The following is a 24,490-nucleotide window of genomic DNA, read 5'->3' on the forward strand; positions in this document are numbered from 1 at the left end:
GTCTATTTAGCCTATCCGCGGTGTCCGCCGTTCCTTCCTTGTAGCTGAGTCTCACTTGGACCGGTCGGGGAAGGAGTTCGGAGGGGGGTGTAGGCTCTCTCTGGTGGTCGGGCTCAGGGTCGCTTAATCGGTTAGGGGAGGGTGCCCTTGACCCGTGTCTTGACGAGGCCCTGGAACCCCTTGTGGAGGGAGGGGGTGTTGCCCTGGTGATCAGCTGCTCCATTAGCTGCGCTTGTAGTCTGTCGCGCTCGGCTTGTAGTCTGTCGCGCTCGGCTTGTAGTCTGTCGCGCTCGGCTTCGCGCTGGATGAGAGCGATGTCGCGCTCTGCTTCTCTTTGGGCACCGGCAGCGGCGCGCTGGGCTTCGGCGGCGGCGCGCTGGGCTTCGGCGTGGTCTCTTACCATATTCTCTTCCGTCTGAAGGCGTCTCAGCTCCAGACGTATGCGCTCTTCTTCGCTCCGTTGCTGCGCTTGGAGGCGTTCTCTTTCAATGGTAGAATGTTCGCGCTCGCTAAGCGTCTGTGCTTGGAGTCGATCGCGCTCCGTAGAGGCTGCTAGGCTGGCGAAGAACGCCTGTGCCAGCATCCTCTCCGCCTCGCTGGGGGAAGCCGCTGGTTGAGGTGATCCGCTCCTGGCAGTACCCGTTGGGGATGCGTTCCCCTGCGGGGAGTCCTGGAGCTCTATCTCCTCGGCGCTCTCCTCATCTTGTTCCGTGCAGAGTTCCATCTCTGGAGGGTTGTCTTCCTCCCGGAGCTCTTGGGGGACTACTTCTTCGGTCTTGGCGGGGGGTAAAGTCGTGTCAGTTCCCTCCTGGTCCCCACCGTGAGCTTGGTCAGTTACATTAGAACCCACTAGGGCCTCTGTGGTCGGGGTATCCTGGTTGATAGGGTCGGACATAATTTTACTTTCTACTTTTACCGCGTTTACCGTTTGTAGAAGGCTAGGTAGTATACTGGCAGCGTAATCCTCTAAGTACTGAGGTGGCTGTCGTCTACGCTGCGGGCGTTCTACTTTAGGAGGACCGTTTCGTGGAGTGTTCATCATAGGCCATTTCAATATTAATACCACTATATTAATATTACACTAATTACCCTCCGGCTCGAAGGACCAATTGTAACTGAGGGGTACAATTCCCTGACTGTATTGATAAGTATGGTATCATTAAACCACTACCGCTTTATGTACTTTAACTTCTGGCCATACAGTACACGATATCTAAATATGATGAACACTTTCCCACAATGAAATCGGTTCCACACAAAGGTAATAATCAAATATTTAATATATAGCAAAAGGTACATATAATAGTTACTATTACATTTATGATTTGAATGCACTTGTAAGGCAAATGAGTACTCGTAGGCAAATCAACACTGAATGTCCAATCTCTGGTTACGCAGGAAGCAAGTATACAACCTGGCTCTTAGGGAATTAGATCTATGGTACTCTTAATGATATAGCAGGATATTCTGGAAGGGGTCCTCCCGGTTGTAGGCCGGTAGGGGGGGTAGGAGAGCCGTCGGTAGTAGACCGTCTGGTCAACGATGTCTAGGGAGACTTCAAGTACAGAAGACAGTGCAGTAGACTCTTGATCCGCAGATGAATACACCTTGGTTCTCTTGTAGGCTGTAGCTCCACAGTGAAGAAGAAGCTAGGCGACCTCAGTCTCTGAGCGCCGACTCAACTTGACTCCTCTCGGGGGTAAATCCAACACTCACAGGTGTCGGCGATTATCCGCTCCACAAATCACAGTACCAAAGCAAATATATTCCAGCCGCATAGGGCTCAGCAGTCGTCGGGTAGGTAATCCAGTGTACATGTCCCTCGGTCCTCGTCTAGATCTCCTCGGAAGAAAGCGCCATGTGTGGTCGGCCCCAGCCTGGATAAGACTCTAGATAACACGAGGAAGCGTTGGAGATGCTGGTCACTTTAGAACTCTAACCGCACGATGCACCATACACGATAGACTATCATTACTTAATAGAAATACGTCGCAATCGACGGTACAGTGCCAAACTCTGACAATTCAGCTATTAATTCGCACGAGGTCTCGATGCTATTCTAAGGCCAAACAGGCCATACTACACCGCACGCGGTATCGTGGGTGAGGCTTCACGTTCTGTTACTTAGTTGGGTAGAAGGGTAAAGGACTAAGGGTCTTCTACATTTACTTGCGCCATATTTATATGCACGGTGAACAAATAGTGCCACTCTCTTTTCGGTAGCCGTATTCCTGCGCAGAGCCGGGCTAGTAGAGACATGTCTCGTCGGTACCATTGAACTTGGCTCCAAGGGGCTTGTCCCCTGGCGCCAGGTCCTTGTCCAATAAGAGAATGAACTAGTATGGGCTATAGTAGGCTAAAGGGATATTCCGTGTATATGTACAAGGAATATACAAGGGATATCAAACGATATACAAATACTATTCAATATATATCCATAAATAAATATATATATTCGGTTTAATCTGATCCTTCGTAACAGTTAGGAATCCGCGTTACTCCGGGCACTATTGAATGGCATTACAAACGGAAAATACCACGAAGCCGTGCTCCACGTAAACTGTCTGAGTGAGTATATAGTTCTATGGTATTAGCACATTGTGAAATAATATGTTGCCGTTTCTAAATAAGAACGATATTGTGAATGTGAATAAATGGTGGATCCCGCCCTCGGTGCAATATTCTGTTCATTCTGACGGTTCATTAACTCTCAGTTAATTAATTTCCACTTTCTTTCTCTTCCCTTTCCATAGCAATGTCCTGGTTGCCATTGACAACTTGACAAAGGCCCGCAATTGCATGGTTGCAAGGCAAATCCAGAAGCGCATCGAAGACGATTTGGGTATTCATCTTAGCCTGACTGCCATCCGCAGAGCACGCAGGGGTCTCGGTTGGAAATATGGTCAAACTAAGTTCTGGCCAATGATCCGTGACAAAAATAAAGAATTGAGACTCGCACAGGTTTGTTTTTCTTTTTATACCACACATACACATCCTGACACAATGCCTATGGCTTTATTGTGTTTATTTTTAATCCTATTGGTAAATGGTGATATGTATACCTGTTCATCTTGTGTTCAAATGTATATATGTTATTCCATTCTAAATTAATAAACTATTCTATCTATCTATCTATCTATCTATCTATCTATCTACAGGCGCAACAGTGGATCGATACATGTGAAACGTGGCATGACGTCATATTTACAGATGAAAGCACTGTCGCACTCGAACACTTTGCAAGGCAAAGCTTTACGAAAAAAGGCTACCGTCTAGGTAAACCTGCACCTAAACATCCATTGAAAGTGCATGTTTGGGGAGCGATTTCCAAGATGGGTGCAGGCCCGCTTGTCATTTTCGATGGAATAATGGACAGGGTCTTTTTTGAGGAATCGATCATCAAAGCAACCGCCGGTCCCTACATATGAGCAACATTTGGGAAGAGCCACCGTTTCTTCCAGGATAACGACCCCAAACACAGCGCTGCCAGAGTTTGCATTGAAGCAGAGGGGATCAATTGGGTCAAAACGCCCGCTGAATCTCCAGATCTGAACCCCATTGAAATTGTGTGGCACATGCTGAAGGACTACATTCGCAGAGACGCGAAACCTTTCACAAAATATGCTTTAGTAGGGGCCATAAGGTTTTTCTGGCGCAATAAACTAACAGTGGATGTATGTAACAATCTCATAGCTGGCTTGGCAAAAGTGTTGCCACTAGTCATAGCAAATAATGGAGGTCAAAGTGGTAAATAAGGGCCAACAATGTTTAACAATAGAATCTCCAGGGCAGCCAGTTAAAGCCAGTTAACCTGTAACCTTGTATCTTGTAATTAGTGTGTGTGTGTGTGTGTGTGTGTGTGTGTGTGTGTGTGTGTGTGTGTGTGTGTGTGTGTGTGTGTGTGTGTGTGTGTGTGTGTGTGTGTGTGTGTGTGTGTGTGTGTGTGTGTGTGTGTGTGTGTGTTTTAATACAATTCTGAACTCTTAACTTGACTGACTACATTATAACTGCTGTTCTGATGGTTACTGTACTGTACTTGAAAATAAAATGATTTAAAATAAAATTTGCCATTTAGAACTCTTATTTCATTTTATAAATAATAATAAAAAGATATTAGAAACACGGGTCTCTTGTCCATTAATGGATATATAATGGATATATTTTGTCTGGCACTGTGGTGTAATGGTTAGTGCTCATTCCTGTCACGCAATGGCCAGCCGTGTATAGGTGTAACAGACTGACAGCCAATGAAATGGGTGCATTTGTCACGCTGTCCAAGGAGCTGAACTGCTCTCGTGCAGCAGTGTTCGAATCCCGGTCGGGGCAAAAGCCTGTCATACATTATCAAAGATAAACAGCTATGTTGAATCAATAAACATGAATATCACTAAATAAACATGAATATTGCACAGATTTAGATTATAATAGTAAAGCTATTATAATAGTTCGATGGTTGTGATGGCAAAGTTTGCGTCAGGTTCCTTACTGTATATTTGCATATCGTATGTCACAAATGTAACAGTACTATATACCTGTATGTCATGTATGTCCCTGTCATAAATGTCATGTATGTCATAAATGTCACTATGAATTGAAAATGGCAGACCCTGATGTAAACAAGACAAATGTCTTTCTCTGCTCTGCATCCCCTTAAACATTTTGTGTATTGAGCCGTACTGTATTGTACCCATTCTGCAATCTGTTAAATAAAGTTTTCATTCATTAATTCTGTCCCCGTCTCTCCTTGTTGCACATATTTAGATTATCATTAGATTGTAGCGGCAGAGGTTTTTGTCAACTTAAATCATGTTTCTTAATTTATGCACAGGACTGTGTGTGGATGACCACAGGCCTGTGGTCCCCAACACCTCTGGGGTCAAACACCATCTCCTCAGTCTTCTTAACATTTAAAACCAGACAGTTATTGTCGCACCAGTTTACAAACCACTGGATTTCCAAATAATAGTCAGCTAGGTCACTGTCATTCTTAATTAGAGCTAAAATGGCAGCGTCATCAGGAAATGTTCATATCATATCTGGTGAATTACCTAGCTCATGGAAGTCAGCCATGGTTCTCCCCTTGTTAAAGGGCGGAGACCCCTCTGACCTAAATAATTATCGCCCTATTTCCAGATTGTCTGTAATGGCCAAAGTCTTTGAATCGCTTGTAAACAAACTGAAAGAGTTTCTAGCTGACCATAATATTCTTAACAAGTCTCAGTCAGGCTTCAGATCCATAGTACTTCAGCGACTATGCTAGTCTCAAATGACATAATTGAAGCACTAGACAAGAAAAAACACTGTGCAGCATTGTTTGTTGATCTGTCTAAAGCGTTTGACTCTGTGGATCACGCATTACTGCAGAGGCTTGGCTGCATATAGGTCTTGGTAAAACGGCTTTGAGCTGGTTTAAAAACTATCTATCTGAAAGAACTGTGTCTCAGTAATAATAATAATAATAACTTTATTTGTATAGCACCTTTCATACAGGGGATTGCAGTTCAAAGTGCTTTACATCAGTAAGAAATAAAACATAAAATCAGTGTAAAACAAGCAGCAAGAGCAAAGCATAAAGTGGGATCAAATAATGCAGATATATTAATCAATTCATATCAGAACCTCACGTTCCAATATGCTTCTGTAATCTGTTACAAAACATGATAAGGTTATAGTATGCACCCAGCAGATAGTGGGGCGTAAAGATAAAAGTAGAAATAAGTCAAATGAGCAGACATATAAAATCACAGTTTTTCACATTAGGATCTAACATCCTTTAGGGCCACCTTGTTTATGGTTTGATTCAGTTTTAGTAGAATGTAAAATACATGAATGATGAAATGAGCACATAAAGTGCAGACATACTATAAAATCCTCTGATATATAAAATAAAGGAGAATAAAGACATCCCTCCAGGCCTCCAACTCCCTCTGAAAAAACTCTGTCTCAACAAAGTCCTGGAATGGCATCCTGGGATTGGTGAGTCCTTCTGCTGCATAGGTCTGGAAGACCTTAGTGGAGCAGTAGAAGTACAGTATCTCACCGCTCCAGTCTGATAAAAAAAAAAGTGGATGGTGGAGCCATCTCTGAGGAACCGGGACTTTGGCTGACCAGTTGTGTGTCCTCTTGGGGAGCCGCTGTTGTTGTTTCTGCTGCTTCTCCAGCATCTCACTGAATGAATGAATGAAAACTTTATTTAACAGATTGCAGAATGGGTACAATACAGTACGGCTCAATACACACAATTGTTAAGGGGATGCAGACCAGAGAAAGACGTTTGTCTTGTTTACATCAGGGTCCCCTATTTTCAATTCATAGTGACATTTATGACACACACAACATACATGACATCATGACATTTATGACATAGGGACATACATGACATACAGGTATATAGTACTGTTACATTTGTGACATATACGATATGCAAATATACAGTACTGTTACCCATAGATCCTAACTATTATAATAGTTCAATGGTTGTGATGGCAAAGTTTGCGTCAGGTTCCTTACTGTATATTTGCATATCGTATGTCACAAATGTAACAGTACTATTGTTTCTGGCTTAAAGGCCAACCTTCATATTGTATTTTTGTTCAATAAACAATGTGGACTAAACCTTCAACAATACACAGAAGGTTAACCCTTTCACTGCCACACAACAGCCGGTTAACCCTGTAAACCTTCTAGTCCCAAAACATTCTGTGACTAATTCAGTGCAGATTGTAATGTATTGTCATCATGCAGCACAAGTACAGTACAACTAAAAGAGGTTTGGCATCCAACCAGAGTGACTATGTAGCAGTAACGTGAAATAGTAATATACACTGTACAGGTGGTTAAACTGGGTATAACATATATAAATTAGTACTATGAGTACTACATGTATGTACAGAGTTGTAGTATTAATATGTACAGTGATACAGGTATAAAGACACTATGGTATAAGTCATACTGGCCAGCAGTGTAACTAGTAAGAGTAGGTAAGAGATATGTACAGATTTAGATATAGTATTAATATGTACAGTGATACAGGTATAAAGACACTATGGTAGTAAGTCATACTGGCCAGCAGTGTAACTAGTAAGAGTAGGTAAGAGATATGTACAGAAAAAACGAACTCAGTCACTCGGTAAATCAATTCAATGGACCTGTCTCAAAACCCTGCCCCTTTTCTTGATCCTCCAATCACAACTGTCGCTTACCTCGGACAAACTTGGTTTGTCCGAGGTAAGCGACAGTTGTGATTGGAGGATCAAGAAAAGGGGCAGGGTTTTGAGACAGGTCTATTGGAGTCTCTTTAAACAGCGGCAACACAAACCTATTGGTAAACAAACGTATTGTTGAAAATATACAATATGACTGCTGTTGTGACAGTGTTTAGGAATCGGATCTTATTTAGTAGTTTAAACTCACCTTCAAACATTAACAGGTTGAAAAACGCTACTTTCTCCAGCTCTGCTCTTCTTCTGTTCTTCTTCTCCTAAATGTGGATACAGCGCAGCATCCACAAACTCGCAACAGCGCCACTAGTGGCCAAAATAATACATGGTTTTGTAAACAGGGAGTGGATGGAAGTTAAGGGAAGGATCGTCGTTAAGACACACGAGTGAATGGACGTTAAGGCCAACTACTCCAGGGTGCCGCGCACGACCTGGGTTCGAAACCCCGTGTTTCTAATATTATTTTTTTTGGAATATAATATTAATGACTGTATACGCAAAAGTAGCCTAGTTTTAAGTTAAAATATTATAAATCTACATGCATTGAGGATGTCATTCTTTATATAGCTCTCAAAGTGCACCAGATTGAAGCATTTACATCGCAATAAAAAAAATATTAGAAACGCGGGGATTCAAACGCGTGAGCACTAACCATTACACCACGGTGCCAGATAAATAAAATATCCATTATATATCCATTAATGGACAAGAGAGCCGTACGTTGGCCGTCTAATGAAGTTAGATTTATACAGTACACTTTGACTGCTGAATTGACACGTTTAACTTATTCATTCTTTAATTCAGCAACATTAATTCATACAGTCTGTAGACATACAGTACTGTAGGACGTTGTAGCATCCTGTATGAATGAAGTCACCAGCTGTAATCGAACTGAATGCGGGAGCTCCTCCAATGAATGAACAAAAAGCCGGCGCGTTGGGCCGTTGTCACCAGCTGTATGAGAGCGACAGGTCTTAGCGGTTTAATTATTTTATTCAGCGACATTGCGTACACAAACTTATTGTTAACAAGAAGCATTACACTAACGCTTTCTTCTGATGAAATGAATGGACAAGAGAGCCGTACGTCGGCCGTCTAATGAAGTTAGATTTGACACGTTTTAATATATACACTTTGACTGCTGAATTTACACGTTTAACTTATTCATTCTTTAATTCAGCAACATTCATTCATGCAGTCTGTAGACATAGGACGTTGTAGCATCCTATGAATGAAGTCACCAGCTGTAATCAAACTGAATGTAACTCGAGCTTTGTCCAGAGCGGAGCTCCTCCAATGAATGAACAAAAAGCCGGCGCGTTGGGCCGTTGTCACCAGCTGTATGAGAGCGCCCCCGCTGGTCATTGTTACCGTTGATACGGTGCCCAAACGGTCCCCAAACAGTGGTTCCAGGACTTTTCCCGGCTTTATCTGTATACATTCGTAAATTATTATTAAATCATCTATAACTATATTTGTATAACATTTACAAATTAGTTCTACATTATTTATAACTCATTATCATTCAACATTGTTTGTACTTGATTTGTTCATCATTAAATAATGTTGTTTAATGTAGTAACACATTTGTAGATGCTTTGAAAAATGGATATGAAAAAACGACTATACTATAAATGATTTGTTAAGACATTCATAAAACATCTATAAATCATTTGCAGATGCTATTGTGTGCCCTAATCTGAAGTGAAGCCTATTCATCATTAACAAATGTCTAATAGTTAATTATTTGTTTACTTCTTCCTCACCTGTTACAAATGTTGTAGACAGCTTTCGGATACACCCTTCTTTGTGACACCAAACAGTGACAGAATTAGGAGGACTATAGATAAATGCAATTTTATTAACATATAAAATACATGTGCATGACATATAGTGTAAAATGGGTGGGCACTAGGACCCAGGAGTACCCTGGCCAGGGTGTAGACGGAAGTATCACGCGAGTGAGACTTGACTTCATGTTTGTTGCTGTCTGTTTGAATGGAAGCACGATATATTGACAGAGCCAAGTTATTCGTGCTGCCCCACGCTTTTATTAAGGTATGAGCAGGCTAAACACCTTTTTTGTTGGTAAATCTATTCCATCATTTCCGACCTACAACTCTTGTTGTGTAGACGTACTTGATGTGGTGGGCGCTAACCGCTAACTTTACATTTGAAAATGTGTTTGTTCCTAATGTGTGCTCAGTATATTGCGGTATGTGATGATGACACAACACACAAGGGTAATAATTATTTGTATTTTCAGGCTGTAAAATGAGACTTCCGTCTACTACACCCTGGCCAGCATCTACAAATGTGTTACTACACATTAACCTGTTAATCTGTAGACCGTTTTCGCCTAAAGGTACATGCCTAAGTAAATGGAAGATTGCTCCACTTCTGCAAGGTCAATTTGCATGTTCTTGGTATCTAGGAACATCTAGGGACCTGGGGGTATGTATTTCCAGTGTCAGAAATATTGTGTCTGTTACTAGGCTAAATTGTAATGAATGAATAAATTAATTATGATTAATTATGATTTATGATTTTGATGATGATGATAAAAAATGTATACGGGTAGGAGAAAATGCTCACTGAGCTCATTCACCACCTTATTGAGATCATGTGTACAAAAAATCTAAGCAAATGAACCGCGGGAAGATGATTAAACAGAAGGATTTGTAGATACAGTAATTAATGATAATCGACTTTAATTATAAATTGATATTTGACCATGAACTTGACCTTGACCTTATTATGGCCAAATCATACATCTATGGATAGGGAAAATGCTCCTCTTTCCAATGGCAGGGTTGAATCTGGATTTAGTCATTTCTTGCGTTTTTTACGATAATTATCATTTTACGATAAATTAGTATTTCCGATAAATCGTATAAAACATCGGTAAAAATGAAAATATACACTTTGACTACTGTTTTTGATAGGGTTATGGTCTTTACTCTTGGCTACAAAAAATAATATTTAAAAACATTGACCTCTTAACATCCAAGGGCCCACATGTGGACTATTCTTTGCCGACCTCTAGTGGCTCGGCTGTGCATTTCTTTTAATACAATATATAGATAGAATTAAAGGCATATTTGTTGCCTGTCGATTGCCCTTTCAGGTGACAAAATCCGTTCAGCGGTTCTCGAGTTACATGCCGATATGTGAGGCGTGCCCCAAAGTACGCAAAAGTACACATTACCACCCCCGACTCCCGGGGCTCTAGCTCCGTCAATCATTTGGCGATCTCGAAAATCTTTGCACACGGTTGTAGCCAATGAGTGTGGCTTCCCAATGATATATACATGATATGATAATTGGGGATCTAATACGGTCTCTATTGATCGATTTATGATAAAGAAAAGCAGGGTCCCAAGGCTTAACGTGATTAAACAACATTATTTAATGATGAACAAATCAAGTACAAACAATGTTGATAATGAGTTATAAATAATGTAGAACTAATTTGTAAATGTTATACAAATATAGTTATAAATGATTCAATAATAATTTACGAATGTATATAAATGATTTGTTCATGATTAGTTCATTATCTACAAATACCTTATAAAGGTCTTATAACTGAGTGTTACCAATAAAGTTTGGAAACGTTGTTCCTCTGAAAACCTAAAACAGAGCTGTATGGTTCTTCGTCTGAGCAACTCAAAAGTTTGTTATGGGTAGTTTCAGATTGGGGTTGTTGTTCTATGGATGCCAGAGTATACAATAGTAGTTTATTATGGGTGTTTCAGATTAGGGTCTTTGTGTCTTTGCGCAAATGTGTGGACTCCCGTTTGTGACAATACTAGAGTATACAGTTGCTCATGTTCACAAAATTCGCGAACCATCCAAGATTGTGCCAATAATCTATATGAAGTATTTTTTTGGGGTTGATTTTCCCTTCACGGGAGGTTTCATGTTCTTCTCTAGCAGTGACTCAATCACAGAGAGGCCACACAGAGGAAACTCTCTCCCTCTCCCTCTCTCTCTCTCTCTCTCTCTCTCTCTCTCTCTCTCTCTCTCTCTCTCTCTCTCTCTCTCTCTCTCTCTCTCTCTCTCTCACACACACACCCGCTCTCTCTCTCTCTCTCTCTCACTCACTCACTCACTCACACACTCACACACTCTCACACACTCACACACTCACACACACACACACACACACACACACACACACACACACACACACACACACACACACACACACACACACACACACACACACACACACACACACACACACACACACACACACACACACACACACACACACACACACACACACACACACACACACACACACACACACCACCCAACTATGCTACACCCACGCACACTGACTGCCAGAGTGCGGATGATTCATGGCCAGTTGTTAACGAGAGGAGCTGGCAGTACAGACTACTGATAAAACAACACAACAGCCCATACCAGCAAGACGGGAGGGAAGGAGGGAGGGAAGACAGGAAGTATTCCATCTGTATCTTATTGGCTAGTGTCTGTGCTTCCGCAATGATGTCGCGTTAAGTCACAGTATGTTGCCTGTTTTCAACAATGGATAAAGATAATTAGAAAATAACTCCAGGAGTAAATAAAAGCTCCATGGGGGCGGGACTTATCTAAGGTTTACCACCCAGGAATCCTTACAGTTTGTGTTTTAAAACATCACAATAATAGACCAACGTGAAATATGGCTATGGATCAATAGAAGGAAGGAAGGAAGGAAGGAAGGAAGGAAGGAAGGAAGGAAGGAAGGAAGGAAGGAAGGAAGGAAGGAAGGAAGGAAGGAAGGAAGGAAGGAAGGAAGGAAGGAAGGAAGGAAGGAAGGAAGGAAGGAAGGAAGGAAGGAAGGAAGGAAGGAAGGAAGGAAGGAAGGAAGGAAGGAAGGAAGGAAGGAAGGAAGGAAGGAAGGAAGGAAGGAAGGAAGGAAGGAAGGAAGGAAGGAAGGAAGAAATGAAGGCAATTAAGAAAAAGACAATTTATGTTTCTGAAACAACAGAGACAAGCGAAACAAAACTTAAACTTATTAGAAAAAACAACAGATACTTAGGCCATGGTTAGACTAGTGTATTTGTGGCGTTTTTTTATACGTTTTTGAATACGTTTCATGTCCCTATTACACAGAAATGCGTTTTTTGGCTTTTTTTTTGTGGATACGGCTGAAACGCTAAATTGTGTTTGCGTTTTGGAGATACGCTAAAAACGCGCCGACAACAGCGTGTAGTCTGCACGGAGCCGTTGTTGCGAAAACGCCCATGCGCAGTAGATACCATCTGCGTGCCCTTCCGGTGACAACAGTGTGTGTGTGCGTGTTTGTGTTTGGGACATACAGTAGCTCCGTGTCCCAAATAGCTTCAGCTACCATGTGTTGTCAAGTTATTGTTATAAGGACCCCAGTCCAAGCTACAACAGTCTGCATTCCCTTAACAATTGTTTGTATTGAGCCGTATTGTATTGTACCCATATGCAATATGTTAAATACAGTTTACATCCATTCATTCTGCTAGCATTACCGATTGCATGAGCAGCTGGCTAACGTGAGCTATCAGGATTCAGACCCTGTTAGCTCAGAGCTCCTCTTTCAACTTAACAAGCATTAAACAAAATGGCCCAGTCATCTATTCACCTTTGTTTAATACACACAGCGTTGTCTCTAATGTTATCTAACTACTGATAGCTCGCGATATCATCAGTTTGGTGCTGGCTAAGTAGCGTGAGCTAACGTTAGCTTCTAGCCACAATGCTATATTATTATAATGGCATACTCCATTGACGTTAGCATGCAGCTAACAATGCTACCGATCTTTTTTTAGACTAAACTATCCGCTCTTGGTGGTCACTTGTGTTTATGTTAGTTTTGTTTAATCAACAAATGACAGGCAGAACACACAGTGAATGTATCCGTTTTGTTTATTGCACTTTTATTAGGCTTTGCTGAAAAATAATTGCTGCATTGGGTAACTAGGCAAAAGATGGTGGCCGCCTTGTTGACATTTGCTTTGCAGGCACATTCAAGTTCTGATTGGTTGAAATTGCCTTCATGTTTGCCACCTACTGCCACCTACTGCTTTGGCAGTGTACTACATCAGTGTTCTCGGGTGACAAAAACGAAAAAAAAACGAAAGTGTGACTCGAGGCGCACGACGTCGCGGCGAAACGCATATGACAACAATACGAAGATGAAACGAAAGGTGTAACCGCAGTCTTAGACAATTGAAACAAGCTGTGGAACAAAAACACTGTGGCTATGAAGTTTGTTCGCTGATGTGAGACTGATCAGCCGTTAAATCAATAGGCTTTATTGTTTTATCTACTGAGAAACAGACACACCCACGTGCGCGCACACACACACACACACACACGCACACACACACACACACACACACACACACACACACACACACACACACACACACACACACACACACACACACACACACAATATGACAACAGACAATAATACACACTACTGTACACACAGACACACTGGCACAGTGAGAGATAGAAAAACAGACAATAACAATGACACAGAGACACACACTTAAGCTATGATGGAACACAAGAGAGCGAGAATGTGTACATTGAGAGCATATGTCTGTCAGTACGTGTGTGTCTGTGTGTGTACCTGTACTTGCAGCACAGAAGTGAATGTCTTGGCATCCTCAGCCACTCCTCCTATGTAAACGGGTCTGGTGAAGGCTGGAGGATGGTCGTTCTCATCGCCAACTTCTATCACCACCTTGGCTGTGTTTGCTAGGGCACGCACGCACACACGCACGCGTGCACGCACACACACGCGCGCGCACACACACACACACACACACACACACACACACACACACACACACACACACACACACACACACACACACACACACACACACACACACACACACACACACACACACACACACACACACACAGGTTTGGTTAGTGACATAGCAGAGAAGTAAAGGTCTTTAATAGCTGGAGTGAATAGGTTTTCCAAGGTATCCAGTGGCTCACCATACTGTAGCCTACAACAGGTACAAATTGGGAAAATTACAAGATCCTTGTCAACAGAATGTTCACATTGATGCCACTGACGATGCAACCATGGTAACGCTGTCAACAAGCTATAGGAATCAAATGAGAGTTGCTGCGGATTAAAGGCCCAATCCCTGATTTCTTTCCCATATTACTGTGGGATATTTTCACATACATTCCCAGAGTTTGATCTGTAAATACGCTATTGGTTATTTTCTTAACCCATTGTAAATAGTAATATAGATGTTCTACTCTGGAGTATAAATAAACACAATACAGCAAATGCAATTAAAAACTCAGATAACCGCTCAGTCAATCAACTAGGGAATGAAAACAAGTCCAATTTTTTGATGACGGGGCTACCCATTTGTTCACTGTTATATTGCTGATTAGACCTTTAAGGATTATGTAATGTGTAACAGAAGGTAGATAACCTAAACACACTACATAGAAATACCAAATCTGGGGTAAAATTATTCTGCCAGGGTGGCCGGGTAGCGCAGCGGACTAAGCGTCTGTCTACCACCGCAGAGACAGTGGGATCGAATCCAGCTGCAGTACCTCCGGCTTGGTCGGCCGTCCATACTGACACAATTGGCAGTGTTAGCGGGTGGGAAAACCGGTGGGGTGGGTCCTGGTCGTTCGGTCGGGGCGCCTGCACAGCGAGGGAAGGATCTGGGGGAGGTAGTGTGACCCTTCCACACGTTACACTCCCCGAGTGAGAGTCCGCGCTGCCAGGTGAAAAGAAGCGGTGGGCTGGCTACACATGTGTCGGAGGAAGCATGTGATAGTCTCCGCCCTCCCAGACCGACGGTAGGGGGTAGAGTGCGCAACAACCAGGAAGGGGATTGGGAATTGGCATAACGACTAACATTGGGATGGGAGAAAAACGGAAAAAGGAGGGGGGAAAAGATAATATTAAAAAAGAGATTGACATCCACATTTGTTTATTATTAGTTTTGTCAGACACGTTTATGTTAAAATAATATTTTTGGAATTATCTCAAACTCCCCCAAATCTGTATTAAAATTTTTATGAGGGGGTAAAAAGGATGAAAAACAAATCCCACAAAACTTTAAAAGTTTAGAAGAACGATTCAGAATTTGTAAAAAAAAAAATTCCCAATGTCAAGTTAAAAAGGCGGATTAACACACCCTTTGAATTAAAATTGATTGGTGGCATTATTGAAATGCATACTGAACAATGGAGATTTGGAGAGAAAGAGAGAAGAGAAAGATTGAGTGCATGAGTGAGAGAGAACGAGATACGTTATTTGTTAAAGTTGTAATGTAGTGGGACTGCTTCAAATTGATTGATTGATTCAAAGCTCTTTCCATAAAGTAACACAGTGTGGGATGAGAGAGAGGAACATATTACCTCTCTGAGCAACACTGTGCGACTTGGAAAAAAGGAAATCAATTACGAGGTAGACTGAGTGAAAAAAGAGCGAGAGAAGGGAGGAGTGTGGTGAGAAGAGAGAGAAATGAATTCATAGAAAGGAGTGCAAGAGAGTGGAAAAGAGAGAGGACAATGTAGAGAGAGAGATTACAGGATGAGCTTCAATTATAGTTTCAATTAAGGCCATGCACAGTAGGGACATTTTGGTTGAATAACACTTGGTGGAATTAATTTCAGAATTTATGGAGGGGATGGAGAATAAATGTTACAAAGAAAGAAAGAAAGAAAGAAAGAAAGAAAGAAAGAAAGAAAGAAAGAAAGAAAGAAAGAAAGAAAGAAAGAAAGAAAGAAAGAAAGAAAGAAAGAAAGAAAGAAAGAAAGAAAGAAAGAAAGAAAGAAAGAAAGAAAGAAAGAAAGAAAGAAAGAGGTGTGAACCCAAATGCAGACAGGAGACTAGAGGTAGATGGCGAGCAAAACCCAAGGCTGGGTATTCAATGCACAGGCAGGCAGGCAGAGTACAGGATACAGGATAGGGAGAACTAACAGCCAGCATAGATAGGCAAGCAATAACATCTGCTGGGTCTTGGAGAGAACACAGGGAGAGAGAGACAAAATGGAGAGGGAAAGGAGCAGGAACAGGAGTTGGAAGTCACAATCGTGACAGGACCCGCCCTCAAGGGGTGCTCCCGACGTCCCGCGCAATGGACCAGGGAGACGGTGCCACGGTGGAGAAGGCCAAGGGACCAAGAAGGTGGGTTGTAGAAAACTGGCTTGATGCAGAAGATGAGGAATGTGGGATGAATGCAGAGAAAGCAAGGGGAGTTGGAGACGGCCTGCAGAGTGGTTGATGATCCTGTTGATTGGGAAAGGGCAGATGAACTTGAGAGACATTGCACAGGCCTTCACTCTCAGGGTCAGGTCATGGGTGTTGAGCCAGACTCCTTGACCAGGACGGTAGCGACGGGTAGGAACAGCAACAATGGGCTCTGATTCAGGCTTCAAGTTCAGGCTTGGGTTCAGATTCAGGGACAGCAACAAATCTAATCAAATCGAATGCATTTGTAAAGCCCGAAATCACAAGGTAATGGCCTGGACAAGTCTTCTTTAAACAAGTCAAGAAGAAACATCACAATAAATCCATTTCCAATCCAATCCAATCCAAGAAATCCACCATAAAATCCAAACAAGCTCTGGTTCTCAATGACTGTAGTGAATTTCTGGTTCTGGGATTTTCCCATTGGGCCAGTCTTCTTCCTTCTTGACTTTGCCTTTCCTTTCTGATGTTTTGTCTTTCTTCTTCCTCTCCATGAATGAATGAATGAATGAATGAATGAATGAATGAATGAATGAATGAATGAATGAATGAATGAATGAATGAATTTATTCACACACACACACACGATATATTACATATACATATCTTCATGTGAAAACAACAACGACGAAATTGTGTGCATGTGCCAGGTCTCCCAAGAAGCTATTTAAAGCTAAACAAAATATAAACAAACAAAAACAAAAACAAAAACATACAACGTGGGTAGGCTTACACACCTACTAACAAACATACAACATAGATACATAAATACAGACAATTTATATATTTAAGTATGGATTCTATTTAGAGATATGATTTAAGCAGTTCCTCTTTCAGTGATTTTTTTAAGGTTGTGAAGGATTTGGACAGTTTCAGACTCTCGTCGAGCTCGTTCCAGATCTGCGGGCCCCTGCATGCTATGCTTAGGCTGGCACATTTGAGTTTCCTCCTCTTGCCAAAGATAAGATGCCTATTTCTTGTGTTGTGGATGTGCAGTGGCAGACAGTCTGTGATTCATGTTGTTGACAACTTGATACATAATTGATGCATTTTGGTGTACATTAAATTCAGCGAGCCTCAGGAGACCAAAGCGATGGAACAAAGGGCGCGAGGGCGCATTAAACCTGGACCATGACACTACTCATAGTATTTTTTCCCCCATGGCTATACGTTTTCTGGAGCAGTGAGGGAGATAAGGGAGAAGGCATGGTACTGTACCAGGGAGTAGCATGCCGCTTACTGAACACCTCTTTGACATCCAGATAAGCAGAGGGGGCTTTAGACACGACAGGGAAGACCTTGAGGCACTTCATGGGCACTATGGTAATGACCAGCCGATGTCCCAGCGCCGACTTGATGAAAGACTCTTCGGCACCGGAGTCCATTGAGTGCATCTGGGTCGTCAGAGGCAATTCTCTGGAGACCAGTTCACCTTTAATTGCCTCCGACAGGAACTCTTGATTCCGGCCGCTCACGGTCGGCAGGGTACAGAACTCGATGGAGTGGACCTGCCACACTACGCTGACCCTGGCAAATATCTAAGAGCCTCCTTGATGCCTCCCTCCCAGAGATGGCATGATCAAAAATCCTTTTCATTTCAGAAACAAAAAAGGGGTAACTGGAACAGGACTGCTGCTCCCATACTGCCGCCACCCAGGCTAGGGCCTTAACAGAAAGCAGAGGGATGAGGTAGCTGCGGGAGGGAAACACAGAGGGCTGCTGAGCAAAGATGGGAAATACTATCAACTTGTTTATCTAAACCAGTAAGTATGAATATTACCTGTATAAAAATGAGGCTATTGAATAACATATAATTTATGAATCATTTGATCTCACACCGAGAGACAGCGCATTCTCACTCTATAGCACCAACCTCACACACTGAACGATAGAGAGAACAGTTGAGAGGAATGGAGCGATGTCGCTCTCAGGAAGTTTCACTAAGTTTTCCATGTGTCGCTACTAATGGTGAGTAAATTACAGTTATCATGCAAGCATGCTGTATTTGTGTTATTTATGTACTAGCAAGCATTGAGGAGCAGTGTTAAATCATGGATGGTCGGTGTGTAGCTATGTGAGAGAGAGAGAGAGAGAGAGAGAGAGAGAGAGAGAGAGAGAGAGAGAGAGAGAGAGAGAGAGAGAGAGAGAGAGAGAGAGAGAGAGAGAGAGAGATAATGGAGATGTGTCTTGTTTCCCAAGTTTTGCTCAGCACTAACTTATGATTGCAAATGATGATTAGAAGAAAAACTAAAATACACCTGTGCTAACTTCAAAAACTATTTTATAAAATAAATAAAAAAAGGTTTTACTTTCAAAACTAAACAGATGGGAATACTTCATTGGAGGAATCTAGAAGTTGTGTTCAGTTTTTCAAAACTTGGGTGAAACAGGATAATTAGTAGAGTGTTCATTCAATTTGTTATGGGAAGAATTCAATGGTCCATATTCCAATCTGCACTCCAATTTGGGAAGCTTGTGAATAATGGGCCAATACGGATGAATATATATAAAATGCCTGTAGGCCTACAATGAACGCTGCTATTTCCATAATGTGATGAGTCAGTATTGATTCCATAATCAAGTCAGTATTTGCTGAAAACAAACTTGAAATCCTGCACATATTTTTTTGCTTTCAACTTTAGTTGTTCACGCTGTTTACATCTGCCAGGCTGGTGCCAGCTGTAGCTTGCTTTACATCTGCCAGGCTGGTGCCAGCTGTAGCTTGCTTCCTCAAGGTTTGACTAATGCGTAGGAGAGTAGATGTGTCTGTGAAGGAGAGTGGTTCCAGCTACACTCATCTGTCTGCCTCATGCTTGATTTAGTTTTCGCACATAGACTGTCCTTTCTCTCTTTCTTTAATCAGAGTTCTCAGTGAAGTGAGTCCCGAGTGAAAAAGAGGCGTGATTCGCTCCTCTGAGCAACACTTTGAGACTTAGGAAAAAAGTTGATAAATTACAAGGCAGACAGATAATGTTTTTGTGTGGGGGGGAAAAGGATCGAGAGAAGAGAGGGGAGGAGAGTGGTGAGAAGAGAGGGATAGAGAGAGAGGGGAAGTTGTAGAGAGGAGCACAAGAGAGGTGAAAAATCTGCGGAAGAGAGCGAGAGGACAGCAGAGAGAGAGAGAGAGAGATAGAGAGAGAGAGAGAGAGAGAGAGAGAGAGAGAGAGAGAGAGAGAGAGAGACCCATTGCAGAAGTTTAAGCGTCAGTTAAAGTTTCAATTGAGGCTATGTAAGGACATTTTGGTCGAACAACACTTGATGTAATCCATCTCTGAATTGATGTAGGGGCAGAAAAAGAAAGAGATGGAGAAGAATAGGGATGTGCAGAGATTATCTGTATCTGTTCAACTAACACAATTATCATAGAAGACCGGAAGTGGGCATGGTTTATAACATTTAAATATATATATATTTTGTATTGTATAATTGTATTGTATTTTTTACAACAATATTGTACAATACAAGAGGGGACAGACATCAAATTAACATTAAAGGAAGTCATGTTAAATCCGCCCAAAACTAATTATTTTCTAACCTACTGTAATATTAATTGGGAATGCAATTGTTGTGCCTTCAAAGCATCAAATTGATTACATATTGGCATATAATTAATTATGAAATATATACCTCCTCATACTGTACTTTTCATCTCTCTCTCTTTTTATTTACATTTCTAACTAAAATAAGTTTTATGAACCACGAGAACAACTGGTGGTTGTCTGGGTACAGCGTTTTTCTTGATTGAAAGCAGCCATTATTGGTGACAAAGAGGAGGTTTGTTGCGGTTTTGCTAATAGTTTTAGCTGGGGAGTCCTTCACAAGTCACTTGTTACTATCACTTGAACTTGAACACAAATCCCTATGCTGTCACTTGGACTTGTTGCTGTCTGTTTTAAATAACCATGACATACTTAGTAGGGTGTTAGTAGATGCTAAGTCAAAATTCCATGAAACATGTGACGGCTTTACATCTTAAATCAATGAATATTGACGGCGATATAAGATCTTATCCTGTAACATCTTTTCAATATTTTGACAAATACAGCTAAAACTACAGGTTCTAAGCTTAATTTTGATGTATAGCTTGCAGGCTTTGAAAGAAATGTAGCTGCCACATGGGGCTTTTGTCTGCCTGGTAGCTCCTAATGCCTCCCTCCTCCTCCTCCTCCTCCTCCTCCTCCTCCTCCTCCTCCTCCTCCTCCTCCTCCTCCTCGATGCAACACTGAGTTTCCCTGAGTGATAGCCAGTGTCTCAGCTTAACTTTTTTAAGCTGAGGAAATGAACACATACAGCTAGACACTGCAGGTTCTTAGCTTCAGTTTGATGCATACAGTAGTTTGCGGGGGTTTGAAATAAATGCTTATGCCACACACAGCTACAGGCTTTTGTCTCTCAATGAATGTGGTAATGCAGCAGGTGGAGCAGAGCATGAATGGAGATGACTGTGAGCACTACTGTAGATGCGTAGGCGGAGCATATTGGGACTTTTTTCCGGATAATAATGAGAAATATCTGTGTCCATCTCATTATCTGTGCTTTCCCAAATTCATTAGAAAGAAAGAAAGAAAGAAAGAAAGAAAGAAAGAAAGAAAGAAAGAAAGAAAGAAAGAAAGAAAGAAAGAAAGAAAGAAAGAAAGAAAGAAAGAAAGAAAGAAAGAAAGAAAGAAAGAAAGAAAGAAAGAGAGAAAGAAAGAAAGAAAGAAAGAAAGAAAGAAAGAAAGAAAGAAAGAAAGAAAGAAAGAAAGAAAGAAAGAAAGAAAGAAAGAAAGAAAGAAAGAAAGAAAGAAAGACAGTACAGTATATCACACAACGTATACATTTATATACCACACACCATAGCCTTGTCCCTAACCATTTGTAAACCACACAAACACAGAATGTTATGCAACAGAAAACCCCATTGTGAATGGGTACTATATTGTTTGAAAATTTTCAGGAAAGATACCTTTACCTTGCATTTGGAACAGATCCTAGAGCATTTACTATAATTCCTTGCTGGTGGGGGCAGGCCTTCCGGGTCCAAGGCAATTCATGAAATACATCAGGCCATGTAGGCCTACGTACCCAAAGAGGTTTGTGTTGGATTTGTCAATGAAGTCATGTTGGATACAATAACGCTGGTAGTGATTGGCTGTGAAATCTGAATTTTTTAAATATTGAACATTTGTATTGTGATGATCATAGTAATGTCAACATTTACATTTACATTTAGTCATTTAGCTGACGCTTTTATCCAAAGCGACTTACAAGTTCTGTACGACAAGTCAGCAGGAAGGGTACAACTCTTACAGCTGACTAACAATGGGTCTCATTCACCAACATTGCCATAAGACTCATTCCCCGCCAATGACGAGTATACTCGTTATTGGCCGCCAATCGAATAACGCCAACAATGAGTATACTCGTTATTTGATCGTTATTTCTTTTATTCGCTATTTCCATTCATAAATCATCCAGGAAAGCTGTGGTACCATAGGCAATGTGTCTGAGATTGCAAAGGTCCAATACCGTCGCCTGGTGGTATGCGGCCAATGTTGCACTTCCTTTGAGACTCTGTGTATCTCTCTGTGCGTCATTGAAATTTAGACATTTCTAGTAACGTGGATCAAGAGCATCACCCGATCGCATTGAATAGTTTTCGGGACGCCCGATTCATTATACTGTGGTGGGTTATGTCGTGGCCCAAATGGACATACAATCTACCAGATGGCAATCAAATAATTGGAATATTCTTTTTGGAATCTCACCGGCCTCAGGTAAGAGCAATTTAACGTAAATTTCAGCTTGATTGTGCCTTGTTTTCATAGCCATCGCCCTGATCAGCGTATGCTGTTGTACTAACGAATGCCGTTATTGACAATCAATTCATCAGAAACGACCCCCCCCCTTTCATGTATTCATGATGGAACATAATATACCGATCATATGCATTTGAATTTTTAATTGTAATGTGTATAGGGACGAAATGCCAATGGATTAAGTATAATATGCATCGCAGCCTATTACTAGCCTCCCAGGAATTACCCTAAACCGCTCTAAAACCATACTTATATTCACCACGGTATAAAACGGGAATATATGGATGGAAAAATTATTCCTTTTTCACATCTTGAACGATAGATACTCAATGTCAATGGGCCATAGTATTGCATCCATAGCTATAATATATGTAAGGGATAATGTATAGCTATGAGGTCATTGTCGCAAAATAATTGACAGACACAGAGTTTAGAACACAGAGGCGCCGCGCCGAGGTGTTCTAAACACAGTGAAGGTCAATTATTTTGCGACAATGACCGAGTATAGCTATACATTATCCCGCTTATTACATGGCTAACTTACTAACAATATACCTAATTCATTTTACACCATCGACAAGACGAGATCAAATGCAGACGCAGTTGTTCTGTGGCTCCTCTGTCATCATCGCCGGCAGCCGGTCTGATTGCACTGATGAGTGCAGCTGTGCATATGCTGAGCAGCTTTCGTGACTGCGACCAAAATGCTTGATTGTGATTGGTCAATAGCGCTCTGTTACCCGTATCAACGGTCATTATTGCGCGTTGCCCATGTTGCCCAGCGGTCAGTTATCGAGAAATAATTCACCGCTGTCAGGGGCAACCGAGCGCTATTGACCAATCACAATCAAGCATTTTGGCGAATGTTAAAACGCCATGTAATAAATATAGTTATAGCCCTGCAAACAAGGTGAGCGACTCCATTGGTTTAATGCGTGGCAGCACATAGCCATATCCCGTTCCCAGCGTGGCAGAGAAAGAGTTAATTGGATGGCAGGGTTCAATGTACATGCTGTTCAAGTCCACCTGCAAGGTCAAGGTTTTATTTGTCACACGCAATATCATACCGGTAAGATGAGCAGTGGACTGTTTATCCACTAGCTCTTACAATGTATACAATAAGCAAATGTCCAAAACTATAAATAAGAACAACAATAAATAATAACAACATTTATCTGATTTATTTATTTATTCAAAGTAATTTGCAGTGTTTGTGTAGTGCTATTATAAATTGTTCCGACATCAAATGCGTAATTTTTTATCGTACAAATATTGTCATATTTATTTAAATTATGATTAATTAATTCCAAGAAGGCCTGTAGAGTTGACATGAAGTAATCACTATGATTCCTCCCAAATAAAGCCCTTAAGAATATGGCACACACCAGTCTGTCAACTTACAACTGCTATTCAGCTATCCTAAATCCTGCTCTTAGTTAAGACCGAAGCCAAGACAAGGGACGGTTGGTGAATCCCAAAATCGGCCCTACGACCAAGCTCCGGACCTGGGGCGACAGGGCCTTTGCTGCTGCTGCCCCCTCCCTCTGGAATGCCCTCCCCAGCCATATCCGTGATGCAAACACCCTGACATCTTTTAAATCAGCCCTCAAAACTCACCTTTTCAATCTTGCTTTTGACCTCTAATTCTGTCGGTTTTATTTTATTTTGTCATGTATTATTTTTGTTCTGTTTCTGTTCTGTTTTTTGTTTTGCCATAGTTTTGTCTCTCCTACCCATGTAAAGCGTCTTTGAGCACCTGGAAAAGTGCTATATAAGATAGATGTATTATTATTATTATTATTATTATTATTATTATTATTATTATTATTATTATTATTATTATTATTATTATTATTATTATTATATTATTATTATATTTATATTATTATTATTATTATTATTATTATTATTATTATTATTATTATTATTTATTATTATTATAAGATGTCTTAAGTGGCACGAAGACCAAGATTTGTCAGATATTTTGTCCTAAGTCCATTGGTGAATGAGACCCAATGTTCATCAAATATATACTATGAATTTCAACAACTAAGAAATATATCAGCTTAAAACATTATTATCCTGATCAGAACATTTATTAGTGACTTATATATATATGTCACTTGGGGCGGACAGTGGCTCAGGAGGTAGAGCGGTCGTCTGGTAATCGGAGGTTCCCGGTTCGATTCCCGCTACTCCCGGCCAGCGTGTTGAAGTGTCCTTGAGCAAGA

The 24,490-nt window shown here is 41.2% G+C and overlaps 1 protein-coding gene across 1 annotated transcript in view; it reads right to left on the minus strand.

The window, feature by feature from the left end:
- Positions 1–24,490, minus strand: part of pcdh15b (protocadherin-related 15b) — a gene marked incomplete at both ends in the record, with an annotated part of 695,468 nt that overhangs the window by 123,030 nt on the left and 547,948 nt on the right. Inside the window, 1 exon segment of the mRNA XM_084323056.1 lies at positions 13,849–13,976. Coding sequence (XP_084179182.1) covers positions 13,849–13,976 — 128 coding nt within the window.

The sequence above is a fragment of the Notolepis coatsorum genome, assembly GCF_963971535.1.
Source record: "Notolepis coatsorum genome assembly, chromosome: 10".
In the NCBI taxonomy this organism is placed as follows: Eukaryota; Metazoa; Chordata; class Actinopteri; order Aulopiformes; family Paralepididae; genus Notolepis; species Notolepis coatsorum.